The 13,909-nt window shown below is 41.6% G+C and overlaps 1 protein-coding gene across 2 annotated transcripts; it reads right to left on the reverse strand.

Annotated features, from left to right (window-relative positions):
• APOH (apolipoprotein H) lies at positions 672 to 12,649 on the reverse strand. Of its 2 annotated transcripts, XM_003131266.4 has the most exons (8): positions 12,527 to 12,649; positions 11,355 to 11,531; positions 9,135 to 9,231; positions 7,962 to 8,038; positions 6,612 to 6,800; positions 4,342 to 4,521; positions 2,215 to 2,412; positions 672 to 828 (listed from the first exon to the last, which is right to left on the reverse strand). In XM_003131266.4, the coding sequence occupies exons 1-8, from the start codon at positions 12,588 to 12,590 to the stop codon at positions 773 to 775; spliced, it is 1,038 nt and encodes a 345-aa protein (XP_003131314.1). In that variant the 5' UTR covers positions 12,591 to 12,649; the 3' UTR covers positions 672 to 772. The 2 variants fall into 2 exon arrangements, with proteins under 2 accessions (XP_003131314.1, XP_005668719.1); XM_005668662.3 differs by lacking the exons at positions 7,962 to 8,038; positions 9,135 to 9,231.

Below are 13,909 nucleotides of genomic sequence, written 5' to 3' on the forward strand. Positions count from 1 at the left end.
TTCTATTGGCCTGAAAGTCTATGCATTTCTTTGTGATGAGGCTTCTCAGGCTTCAGAATGCAAAAAAAAAAAAAAAAATTATCTGAGGACTTTGTAGTAAATGCAGATTTGGGGGCCATCCTCAGAAATTTGAGGACACTGTATTTTTCCTTTGCAATAAATATCAAATGATACAGGTGCGGGGCTCTGTGGACCATGCTATGAAAATTATCATCACATTGTGGTTGTTTTTTAGGTAAAAGCATTTGAGTAGAGGAGTTCCCATCGCGGCTCAGCAGAAACGAATCTGAGAATATCCATGAGGATGCAGGTTCGATCCCTGGCCTCAATGGGTTAAGGATCTGGTGTTGCTGTGAGCTGTGATGTAGGTCGAAGACATGCTCATATCCGGCGTTGCCATGGCTGTGGCGTAGGCCAGTGGCTACAGCTCCGATTCAACCCCTAGCCTGGGAACCTCCATATGCTGCATGCTCGGCCCCAAAAAAGACAAAAAAAAAAAAAAGGAGGGAAAAAGCATTTGAGTAGAAAGAGGAGACAGGAACCGGATTACCCAGGTAGTTGTTTACACTTTCTGTTTCATAGCCATGCCATGATGATGTTCTGAATATTTGGGGTTCTTAACCAGGTAATGCAACTAAAAGTAAGCTACCATGAGAAGTAACACTGCCATAGCAGATGCAATAAATTCAGTCGATTTATTTTTTCACTTCCATTAGGTTCCTTGGACAAATACATACAAGTGTGATATTTAATTTTGAATCTTAACGCCAGCTTAGCATGGCTTTACATCTGATGCATCCGTTTTCCAGAAAGCCAAAGCACTGTGCTCTGTTTGGGGAGAAAAAATAAAATAAACATTCTAAGTGAAACAATCACTTCTTAAATTTGTTAAATAGCTAAGCCAAATCAAATACATTTTATAAATGTGTAGAATAAATCTAATAATATGAATGAAACCATTCAGTGTGAGGTTTGATTTGAGAAAACCTCAGGGAAATGATAAAGCACTTGTTTCCAAGAGAGAAAATAAAAGGTTCTATATAATTCTGACAGTCAAGATTAAAAGAGAAAAAAAAAACTGCATCAACCCTTATTTAGTTTCCGAGGCCCTAACTGGGCTGCATCTGTCTGAAGACTGTAAAAGAGAACGGCCCGAAGAAATAGATTAACACAGCTCTGTTTGGGTTTTTATTTTGTAATTATCTTCTGCTAATATTTTTTTCTGCTGATCTGTTTTAGGATTATCGTGCTTTATCAACTTTAGTATTTAACATCTCACTGGGGCTCTGCTATATTTTGAACAATAGCAATTTATCCAGTGACTTTCTAGCTATTTGTGACTATAATGACAATAGCTGTCATTATTATCACTGAGCACTCCATGGCGTGTATGATGTGTCTAATCATGAAACCTACAAGGTGGGTGTTATGTGCTGGTAATCACTTCCTTCTCTCTCTCTAGCTGGCCATTTCTCAGACCCCTCTCTTCTCTAATCTGCTCCCAAGTCTTTCCTCTGGCAGCCTGCTGGCTGCCACAGGGCTGTCAAACCTCTTGAAGCATTTCTAATCCCAGAGGGAGCAATAGCTTCAGCCTCTGGCTGGTTCTTCCCTCTGAGCAACAAAGGTATTTAAATCGTAAACCTGAAATCTTAAAAAGCGTAAACGCTGCCCATTAGACACTTCTTTATCTTGCACGAACACAATATCATCCTCCTTGAAATACTTCATTCTAATGAATACTTTGCTCTCATGGGTATATTTCAAACTCTAGGACTTGCTAAAGGAAGGAATGAACTGTTAGGAGATCTATAAACCAGGGACCATTGATGCGAGTTACTTTATGATTTGGGATGAGTTCTTTACCATTTGGGACCAAGAGGTGATAAACATTACTATTCGCCATTCCATTCAGTATGATCATTATTATTCAAACTAATCTTCAATTATACAAGATGGCATAAGTCACATCGGTTCCTCAAATAAAACCCAACCCTGAGTTTTAAGGAAAAGAATTGGAAAGGAAGATGTTTATGTTCATAGAGAAACTGAATCTGGATACCTGATTTGGGCTGCTATTGCCTCCCTCCCTACTCTCTTTTTAAAAAATCCACCGGTCAAATTGGCATAGCTTCTTTTAGTCACTGTGTGATAAAAGTACTGATGATGGGAGGGGCAAGCGGAAGTGCTGGCGAAAAGTTCCCGTATTCAACTCACCCTTGAAGCATTTGGGGATTTCAATGGTGCCGTCTATGCACTGGGCATCCTCCGTATAGCTGCACTTCTTTTCCTTATTCTTGCAGAAGAAAGAAATTTTTTGGCCATGCAGCATTCCATTCTTAAATTTATCTTGGATATTGACTCTCTCTCCTTCATATATCACAGTAGCTCTTTTCACAGATAATTTACAAGATGCTGAAAGAGATAATATTTGTAGGCAAGACTTGGGAGTTCATTTACTCTTTTGGAAAGAGAACATAGCATTTGAACCAGTAGATGAGCAGTCCTAAGACAAATTGCTCAAGACGAGAAGATTCTGAGAATACACACGGTGAGGAGTGAATAGCATTAGTAGTGTCGCAAATCTCACATCTTTATCAATAGCGCCATTAATCATGGCTTCCAAGATGACCTTTTCTTCCCCGACAGAAGCCACAGAAGAAGGTCAGAGCAGAAGCATCAGATTCTCGACTTCAGTGAAAAGAACTGTCAGATGCTGCCATTTCATCTAAGCCTCCTCTGCCCAACTCGGATCCCATTGATTGAGTTAGTGCACCTACCCACCAGCCACGGTGAGCGTTAGCTGATAACAGCTCACAAATGCTCCTCTCTCCGAAAAAGTGTCTTCAGCATAAGGGAGCTACCTCTTCTAGGAGAGAATGCAGAACCCCAGGGTCAGGGAAGGGAATAGCCCATGGACTAGGACAGACCTGCAAGGGGATAAAAAACAAGCAAGTCCTCTTGCCTCCCAATGGGATCAACTCTGTTCACGGTCCCAGGACTCCCAGGGGATTAAACTAAGGATAAAATAGACTCCAACTGAGACCACATACTTGTTCAAACATTATCAGCAGCATCAGCATCACCTGGGAATGTGGTATAAATGCTAGTTTCCAGGTCCTGTTCCAGATCGAGTAAATCAGAGACTCTGTTTAAACCAGCCCTCCGGGTGGTTGTGATGCGTAGTGAGGTGTTGAGAGCCAGTGCCCAACTCCATCCTACCAGCCTCACTCTCTTTTTCCTGAGACACTCACTTAATAAATTACCTTTCCTTGAACCCCTGTCTCAGGTTCTGCATCTAGGCATACATCGTTTTGCCTGTTTTGCCTAATGTCCTTTTCTATTTAAACGGTCCAGCCCACCCCAACCTAAGCAGAAATGCAGTGCTTGACACCGACCAGCTCAGGGATAGATACCTACGTTAAAAGGAATCAGCATCCCAGAGGAAAAAATGCCAGTGAGTGATGAATCCTTTAGTTGAGTGGTCCTGGTGTAGACTCAAGCTCAGAAGAATCAGGAATAAAGAATCAGGTTCAAGGTGAGTGAGCAGAGAAACAGAGACATGAGAGAGACCACGAGGCCAATGAGATGTGGAAAGAGTAGCAATAGTTCCTGACTTTTAGTTTCAGTCCTCAGGAGGACCAGTTGAGTTTCATTTCCTCATCTTCAATGTCCATATTATTTCCTGGTGCCCACTTGTAATTAACTCCCATTTCCTGAAACTAGCTTGAGTGTGTGCTTGGGTTTTGCCATAATGAGTAAAGTCTTGACTAAAACAGAGCAAAAAAGGATGCTCATGGGCAAAGACTTAAAAACAATTGTAGGGAGTTCCTGTTGTGGTACAGCAGAAACAAATCTAATAACCGTGGGGACCCAGGTTTGATCCCTGGCCTCGCTAAGTGGGTTAAGGATCCAGCGTTGCTGTGAGCTGTGGTGTAGGTTGCAGATGTAGCTCAGATCCCGAGTTGCTGTGGCTGTGGCATAGGCGGGCAGCTGCAGCTCCGATTCCACTCCTAGCCTGGGAACTTCCATTTGCTGTGGGTGCAGCCCTAAAAAGACAAAAAATAAAATAAAAGCAATTGTAGAAAGCCTACACGATCTTCCACCATGTTATCAATTTTTACAATAGATATGTTTCTTTCATGCGGTTGAATCTCAAACAAGCTTGCTAGGTAAGCATGAGGCTTCTTCATGCACATATAAATCTCAGTCTTTCATATACCAATAGCTGTGAAGCAAGTCTGAAAACAAAGTGGAAAATGATGGGAACAAGAAAATGGCAAGTAAAAGTGATTCATTAGACACATTTCCGAGATGGTTTAAGACCTTACCCATATTGCATACCTTTACAGCTGGGCTGTGCAGACCAGTTTCCAAATTTGTTACATTCAACTTCTTCTGGTCCATCCAAGGTGTAAGTGTCATGGCAACCATATGTGGCTTTATCCTGGTAATAAAGAACTTGCTTTGCAGGATAGTTCACAAATCCGTTTTCTGGTCTTGATGGGAATGGGCATTTTACTTCTAAAAATTTAAGCAATAGCACATGTTAGTATAAATAGTGTCTGGTCCAGTGGCTATAGACTAGTTACCTTCTTGTCTCTCTCACACCATTGAATCACTGGGTCTTCCTGTGACTAGAATGCAATTTCTGGGTACCTGGGTGCTTAATTCTGTCCCCTTTATCTTATTTTCATGAAACCCTAGATATTAAAAATAGAAACAACAATGCTTTGAAAGTAAATGAATGAGTTACCAAGTTCTTTGGGCTCTCACATAATCACGAGGTATTGCTTACTGCAAATTTCATCCCCACATGGTGTAAAATGGTGGGTTTGAAAGAAGCAAAAAAAAAAAAAAAAACTGTCTCTTGCAATCAACAGACCATGAAATTAAAATGCAAAGACTCTTCCCTGCACACTAGAACACCATTATATGGATTTTAAATGTTAAATCTAATTCTTATGCTTGTCTTCAAACTCTACAAGAAGCCAGCATGAAATAGGAAGGAAAAAATGGTGCTGCTTCCTGGCCTTCTTAAGATCCTTGGTAATAGAGCCCCAAGCCTGTATCTCTACTCACCCCTGTACAAGGTAGCTAAGCTGGAGGCAGGAACACAGAGGATTGGGAAGCAGACTAATGACAGAGTTCCAGAGTATAAAATCTAGAATTGGACAGTTTGTATCAATTTTAGCTCTTCCACAAATTGTGCAGAAAAGAATCTATGAGTCTATAACAAGACTAAAAAGAAATAACCCATGGAAGAAAAGTTCTTCACTATAGAAGAATTCTAGCTAATGAACAGAGAGGGAAAGATAAAATTAGAAAGCCGTATGGCAACCACAAATGTCTCAGTTGATTGAGTCCAAGGATCATCTGTGGATGCTAAAATGACTGCTGGAGAGTGGATGTCCATCCAGTCTCAAAGTATCACCCACAGGTTATTTGCTAATTCCAGAGAAAGAGATGCCTTTACCAAGAAGAAGTTTTCACATACCCCATCTGACCAAGAGCTCAAATTCAGCATGACCAGTGATGGATGGACACTGGGCACCTTCTGATGTGATAGAATATGTACGTAACAAAATGATTTAATTTGAATCTGATTAAGGTGCTAGGTATTAGTATTATTGGTAGTTTCCCAATACTAACAAGCACTTAGGTTTAAATCATTCAATGGATACCTGAAGAATATCCATCCAATACAGGATAGGTTAATGGTCCCCAGTATCAATCCTATAATGTGTCTACTGGTCATGGAGTTGCCAAATTCAAGGATGGTAATCATGAGTCAAATTAAAAGAGAAAGAATTTTCATATATATATATATATATATATATATATTGAATTTTATATATATATAAAGAATTTTCATATATATATATGTATATATATATATATATATATATATTGTCTTTTGCCCTTTTAGGGCCGCACCCACAGCATATGGAGGCTCCCAGGCTAGGGGTTTAATCAGAGCTGTAGCTGCCAGCCTATACCACAGCAACATGGGATCCGAGCCATGAATGCAACCTACACCACAGCTCACAGCCACACCGGATCCTTAACCCACTAAGTGAGGCCAGGGATCGAACCCACAACCTCATGGTTCCTAGTTGGATTTGTTTCCACTGCGCCACAATGGGAACTCCTCTTGCCATTCTTAAATTTAGGTACCGACTATAAAAGTTTACATCAATCTGACTGCAACCTAGTTTTTGACATGAATCTCTTAGGACTCCCCAGTTTAATCCAGGCTGCTTCCCCATAATATTCAGCAATCCATGCACATGCCCTGTTCTCTGATGCCCCCTTGACCTTCCTCATCTGTGCCCTTGTGTGCTATGCCTTTCCCTCACTCTCCTTTCCCCCTCTAAGACCTTCCTCTGGAAAGCTTTTCCAGGCAGCTCCAAAGAGTTCACTGCACCATTTTCCATTCTCCCGAGGTCACCTGGACCTGGTCTCCCCAGTGCACAGTCTGGCACCTGGTAGATGCCAATTAACATTTATGGAACAAGGTCATGTGAACCACTCCATGACAGTGGCATTTTCAATCCTTTTCAAAAATGAGATTCTACACCAGCATGATTGTTTTGTCTTATCATTGTACTTACCCTTACATTCTGGTAATTCAGTCCAATTTCCATGTTCTGTGCAAGTAATTGTACCATTTCCAAACATTGCGTGCTGTGGCAAGCATTCAAAGACTGCCTTGCCTCCATAGAGAGAGTTGTTCCCAGCCAATGGCTTATAAACACTAAGTTTTGCAAACTTGGGTGTGGGTGGTGGAGGGCAGGTTATAGCTGAAAACAGAAAGAACTATCATTTAATGAAAATAATTCAATCTTTAAAAAATACTCTTTACAGAAAGGGAAAAAAAAAATCCAAAGATTAACTTGAGAATATGCAGAAGTTGATCAAATGCCAGGGTAAAAACAATAAAATGAAGAAGCCAAATAAGAAAATATAATCTGAAAGTTAGATATCTGAACTAGTTTAAAAAACTAAAAAATGAAGGAAATTTGAGGTTCCTGCTGTGGCACAGTGGGTAAAGTATCCTACTATAGCAGCTTGGGTCATTGCGGAGGCATAGGTTCTATCCCTGGCCCAGTGCAGTGGGTTAAAGGATCCAGGGTTGCCACACCTGTAGCATAGGTCATAGATGCAGCTTGGATTCAATCCCTGACCTGGGAACATGTATATGCCACAGAAGCGACCATTAAAAAAAAAAAAAAAGACAGAGGGAGTTCCCCCTGTGGCTCAGCAGGTTATGAGCCTGACTAGTATCCATGAGGATACGGGGTTAAGGATCTGGTGTTACTGTGAGCTGCAACTCCAATTCACCCACTAGCCTGGGAACCTCCATATGCTGCAAGTGTGGCCCTAAAGAAAAAAAGATGGATATTTAAGTCTTGCCACCACTGATTTTCCTGTTACAATAACACAATGCTTTGATTACTATGTATCTCTGATCGAATGCTACTTTGGAAGATGTTTCTGGAAGTCAGAATCGGTGAAGGACTTTGCTGAGGGACCATCCTGCCATCACTGCTGATGTCAGCAACTTGGTACAGTCATTTGGGACATCAGAGTGACATTTTGATGCTAGTTCAGGTTTGTTTGTCCCTAGTGAAGACCTCCTGTTTTGTGCTCTGTATGTATGGTGCTTATACAAGAAGCTTCACACAGAGACTCAGTAGGGGTTTGTCATCCTGCCCTAACTCATCTGAAGTTTTGATGTCAGGCTCAGCGTTAGGGTGAAAGTTAGGGTTTGTCATTCCAAAGTGGCTGTCTCATTCTCCAGAGTAAGATATCCGGATGAGCAGTCCCCCAAAAGGTGACCAACCATCTAATTGAGCTGAGAACTGTGAGTTCCAGGGTGTAGAACTTCTAGTGGTAAAACCAGGAAAGTTCCAAGCATACCAGCTGATCACCTTCCCTCTAACTGGGACCCACAGACTCACGGGTACAGACAGGAAGGTCTGGACTCCATTTTCCTTCCTCGGTACATTTAGCCGAATTAGCTCCTTTCAGAGAAAAACTGCAAAGGGAAAGTTTAATCCAGGAAATTATAAAATAATCCATCCATGGCATCTCAAATGTCTTTTCCATTGAGCACTTCTTCAGATTAATACTATTGGCTTCTTTTCCATCTTATGATTCTGTTTTCCTGGGAAATTTACCATCCTTCCAAGGGGCATCAAGTCCCTGGCCTAATGCTGCAGGGAAATTGCTGGAGACTGAGAGCATTTCATAGCTGGGGGGTGGGGGTAGAAGCTAAACCCCCAACTCCTCAAATCCCTCATCTCCAACCAGCTGGTTAGGTTGACTGCGAAGCAAAAAGCCATCTCTTTTTCAGAGTCACAAGAATAAATCAAACTAGGTAATCTCTGTTATTCATTATCTGAGAGCCTGTTGACCCAAATGTGTAAAAACAGTGCAGTCCACTTCCATTGCCAAGGTCATGTTGTCCTTGAGGTCAATTTGTTCAGGGTCATTCATCATGAAACCTACCAGTAAACTGGTGTTTCAGATGAAAGGATTGCCTTTCTCTTTCACACACAGTATCTTAAATCTCTAATCACAAACGAGGATGCCCAGTAACATTCTGGCCAGGTCTACAGCACATGTGCTATTAGGGTGGCTGATGGGGTATGTGCTCAGAAGGCAGATGAGTTCTAAGACCCAGCATAAGGTGGCAATAAGCGAACTCTTCCACGTCAGCACCCTTCCAACCTTCTCCATAGAAGTATCTTCTAGAGACTAGCAGGACAGTGAAGCATATTAGCCTCTGAACGAAAGCCCAAGTCCAATTACAAAAATATTTTAACCCTCACGCCAGGATTTGGCCCAGAGATGATAAAGAATTATCAGCCAGTTCCAACTTCAATGTACTCTTCAAATAGGTAACTATCAGGAGCAAATGAGAAAAATTAGAAAATCAGAAAAATTAGATAGAGCACTGACTTCGTATGTCACTGGTTGTTATACTCTCTACCCCTTACCCTGCCCTCAACGGCACTGTGGATATGTATTCGGCAAGTCCAGCCTAAAGGTTAGTAATAAAACATGGACCAGTCTGAGGTTCAGCCCAAGGGCACAGAGATGTGCTTCATTGATTAGCGAGAAGTCCTTACCCCCGGTTGCAAGTGAAACTGATCGTGTTGGGATACTCAAAAGTTGTATAGCGTACAGCTCCGTTTTCTAAGATTCCAGCAAAAGGACATACTCTGGCTGTGATTTAAAGATAAGAAGGTCAATTTCAATTATAGAGTTGCCTATTAAAATCAAAATTTATAGACTCATCTCTATCCTTTTTGATCCAGTAACTCTACCAGTAACTTCTTTTTTTTTTTTTTTTTTAATGGTTATAACTGTGGCGTATGGAAGTTCTGGGGTTAGGGGTTGAATCAGAGCTGCAGCTACTGGCCTATGCCACAGCCACAGCAACACCAGATCTGACCAGCATCTGTAGCCTACACTGCCAGCTGCTGCAACCCAGATCCTTAACCCAATGAGCGGGGCCAGGGATGGAACCTACATCCTCATGGACATTCGGTCAGCTTCTGAATCTGCTGAGCCACGATGGGAACTTCTACTGGTGGGTATTCTAAGGAAATAATTCAAAATAAGCCACACATCATATGCACAAAATTGTTCATTATACTGTTTCTTCTAATGACAATAATCAAACCGTCTAAATGTATACTACATGATATTATTCTAAATAATGGTGATTAAATGGTAAATCCAGCTGAATTATAATGCAGCCAATAAAGTGTGGATTATGAATACAATGTTTCTGATATGCTAGTTAAAATAGAAAAATACAAAATGGTATCTACTCACTGCAATAATGAAAATATAGACATTGAAAAAGGAAGTTGTTAGTGTTCCAAAGTTATGGCTGATTTCCTGAAAAATGTTCATTAATGATGTTATACTGGTTTTCATTAACAATTGTGTTTTGTCTTTTTTCATCAAAAAGCCTATTACTTGTACGAACATGTATAGCTTTCACGAATGGTAATACCCTTTCAACCAAAATAACTAGAATTCAGATAGGTCCACACAGTGATTTTTTTACTGCTTGACATCTACATAAAATTGCCAGAAATTCTCTCTGGTGGATTGCTTAAGAGTCGACTGTAGATAAGTAAATAAATGATGCCAGCATGACGTCATGGATCCATGTTCTGAGGAATACATAAAAGCAGCCAGAGGAGCTCCCTGGTGGTCTAGTGGTTAGAAGGGCCCTTTCACTGCTATCGTCCAGGTTCAGTCTCTGGCCTGGGAACTGAGATTTCATACCAAATTGCTGCATATCATCGCCAAAGAAATAAATAAATAAAATTAAAAAGAAAACAAAACAAAACAAAAAAAAGGAGTTCTGTTGTGGTGCAGTGGCTGAAGGACCCAGCATTGTCACTGCAGTGGCTTGAGTCACTGCTGTGGTGCAGATTCGATCCTTGGCCCAAGAATTTCCACTTACTGCAGGGACAGCCAAAAAATAAATAAAAACAACCATGTAGGAGTTCCCACTGTGGCTCAGCAGGTTAAGAACCGGATATAATGCCCACAAAGATGCAGGTTGGATCCCTGGCCTTGCTCAGTGGGTTAAGGATCCCATGTTGCTACGAGTGGTGGTGTAGGTCTCAGATGCTGCTCAGATCCAGTGTTGCAATGGTTCTGGTGCAGGCTGGCAGCGGCAGCTCAGATTTGACCCCTAGTCTGGGAACTTCCATGTGCTTCAGGTGTGGCCTTAAAAAGCAACCATCTACCATAAAGTCATATATCTATGAATCTATATATACATATATATAATTGCTATTATATTACATATGATGTATTAATATGTAGAACATCACTGTACTTGATTAAAGTATTCATATTTTATTATAAATATAATATGTTTTAATTTGATTTAATTTCTGCTGTACAAGAAAATGATTCCGTTATACATGTATACATTCTGTGACATCTTCTTTTCAATTATGGTTTATCACAGGATAATGAATGTAGTTCCCTGTGTGCTAGAGTAGGACCTTGCTGTTGTTTATTATAAATGCAATTTGTAATATAATCTCCACTTCTCTGCTTATGTCTGCGGTTGTTTCCCTCTCCTTTTGTCCTGCCAAGTTTCTCTTTAAAAATCTCCCCTAGTTCCAGGCTGCGCTTGTCTCCTCCTAACAACACGAAAGACCCTTAGTCTCTTCTCCAATGGAAACCTCCCCGCCGGCCCCTCCAGTGTCTTCACGGCCCTTGAGCCTCAGCTCTGGTGGCCTCTATACCCTGAGCAGGACATTCGTCCCCGAATGTCCAGAATTCCAATGAGGGGGAGAAAGAGACTGACTTACGTAGACATTTCAGAGTGTTGATGGGCCAAAGTCCTGTGAGCGGGCAGATAAACCGCCGGATCCCTCCCCGGGACACGTACCCCGGCTGGCAGGTATACACTATCTCCTCCCCTGGCGCATAGGATGATTTCAACGGCACAACTACAGCAAACGGTAACTCTTCCGGCTTGGGACAGGCTGCGATAGAGCACAAAGCAGTTAGTTAAGAAATCTTTATTTGCAGAGTTCCTGCCTTGGCACCGTGGGTTAAGAATCTGACTGTAGCTGCTTGGGTCGCTGCGGAGGTGCTCATTTGATCCCCGGCTCCATGGGTTAAAGGAGCTGCAGTTGCTGCAACTGCAGCTTGGATTCAGTCCCTGGCCCGGGGAACTTCCATATGCCAGGTGTGGCCATCAAATGAAAAACAAAAAAAGGAAAAGAAAAAAAGAAATCTATGTTTGCATTTTTAAGTTCAGCTAGCACCCAAAATGAAAAATATGGAATGCTTACCAATAAGCTGTATGCTAAGTTCTGGGCTATATACTTGAGATATGCAATATCTCATCTAATCTCCTCACCAAAACTTGGGAGTTTGGGGTTTCTTTAAAATATATTTTGTCAAAGTATAGTTGATTTACAAGGTTGTGTTAATTGCTGCTGTACAACAAAGTGACTCGGTTATACATATATATAATGTTCTTTTTCATATTCTTTTCCATTTTGGTTTATCTCAGGATATTGACTAGAGTTCCCTGTGCTATACAAGAGGACCTGGTTGTTTATCCATTCTGTTTGTAATAGTTTGCCTCTGCTAATCCCAATTCCTATTCCATCCCTTCCTCCAAACCCCTCCCCCTTGACAGCCACAAATCTGTTCTCCACGTCTGTGAGTCTGTTTCTGTTTCATAGATAAGTTCATTTGTGTCATATTTTAGATTCCACATGTAAGTGATGTCATATTTCTCACCAAAACTTTGAAAGGCACTATTGCTAGCCCCATTGTACAGGTCAGCATACCGAGGTTTAAATTAGCTAACTTATCTTAAGCACGGCTGTATTAAAGCATACGTTTCAATCCAGTCTCTCCAGGATCCACTCTAAAGAGAATTTAAGTAATCATTATGGATCCCTGGCATACGCCAGGGGTTTGCAATTCAATTTTTTTTTTTTTTTCAAAAGCAAAGGGTACTTACTTCGCCCTGCGATAGCAGCATGGCAGAGAAAACTCAGGAAAAAGATGAGCACCGGAGGAATCATTGTGGCTAATTCTCAAGGGCACGACAAAAGTGGCTTTCCTCTCCTAAAAAGAGAGACGTAAATATTAAAGTGCTTAAATATTAACCATTTGGGGGTGGACCTTTATCTCTGAAAATAGAAGATAAAGTATCGTGATTGGAAAGGAATTCTGAGAACCACATAAATTAATCATTTACTTCCCACCCTGGTGGGTCTCTTGTGAAATCTCTGGTAGACGGCCTCTGTCTTCAGGACATTGAGGTTTCTGGTACACGGCAGCTCACTTTTGCCTCAGGGAGTCCTGGTGATCCCGGGCTGCCAGGTCTCTTGTCCCGGCCTCTCATTCTCCATCCTTTGGTGCACAGAGTGGATGGGACACCTCAAGAGTCAAGTACCTGCTCCACCCACAGCCCTGGCACAGGAACGGAGGATCACCCATGACTCTCAGCGTTTCCATCTCCATCTTTAAAATGATGTCCCAGTTTCCAGATGTATGATTCTGAAGAACATGGTCACAGAGGCATCTAAAATTATAACGCCTTCAAAAACTGAGCCATCATCTTCTCTCAAAAACGATTTCTTTCCAGCTCCTTTTTTTTACCTAGAGCGAGTAACACCATCTTCCTGGTAGCTGTGGTTACAGCCTTAGAATTATCCTTGCAGCCTCTCTCACACCAAATTAATACAAAGTCCGGCTCATCCATCCTTAATGACATGTTTAGATCGATTTTTAGATGTGCTTGAGGGATTGGAAAGTTGATGTGAAATTACACGTTGAGACACTAAGAACAGAAGTTGAGTGAGAGAGAATGGGTCAGTGCTGCTGATGTTGCCTGGGAGGGCTCAGAGGGGACCATACAGGACCACAGGGTTCTCCTACACGTCATTTGCTCTAAGGCACTGAATACACAGAGGGACAATGGCCAGACAATGTATAAGAACTCTGACCCACAATCGCTGTAGAAACCAGTCAGGTAGGGGAATCACAGTCTCTGCAGAAATGGCCAAACTTAGGACCCACCGGAGAAAACCAAACATGTTCCCCCTCATCAATCATATAGGATGCCTGGCTTCCAGTTAGTTCACGTCCTGCTTCCCCATCCCAACAACCTCCAATCAGGACATACTTGAAGCTTTCCTCTTTTCTCACTGCAGAGTTTTCCCACTCCGTTAACTGATTCTGAATCTCTGCCAAACATAAATGATGATGGCTGATTCCCTTGCTATAGCAAGCTCTGAATAGGAAGCCTTTGCTTGTTCTCATTTGGACGATGGTTTATGTCCACAGGTCGAAAGTTCCTTGAGAGACATCAGTTTGAGAAATGTTCTTGTCAGACAGT

This window comes from Sus scrofa, chromosome 12 (assembly GCF_000003025.6).
Source record: "Sus scrofa isolate TJ Tabasco breed Duroc chromosome 12, Sscrofa11.1, whole genome shotgun sequence".
Lineage (NCBI taxonomy): Eukaryota > Metazoa > Chordata > Mammalia > Artiodactyla > Suidae > Sus > Sus scrofa.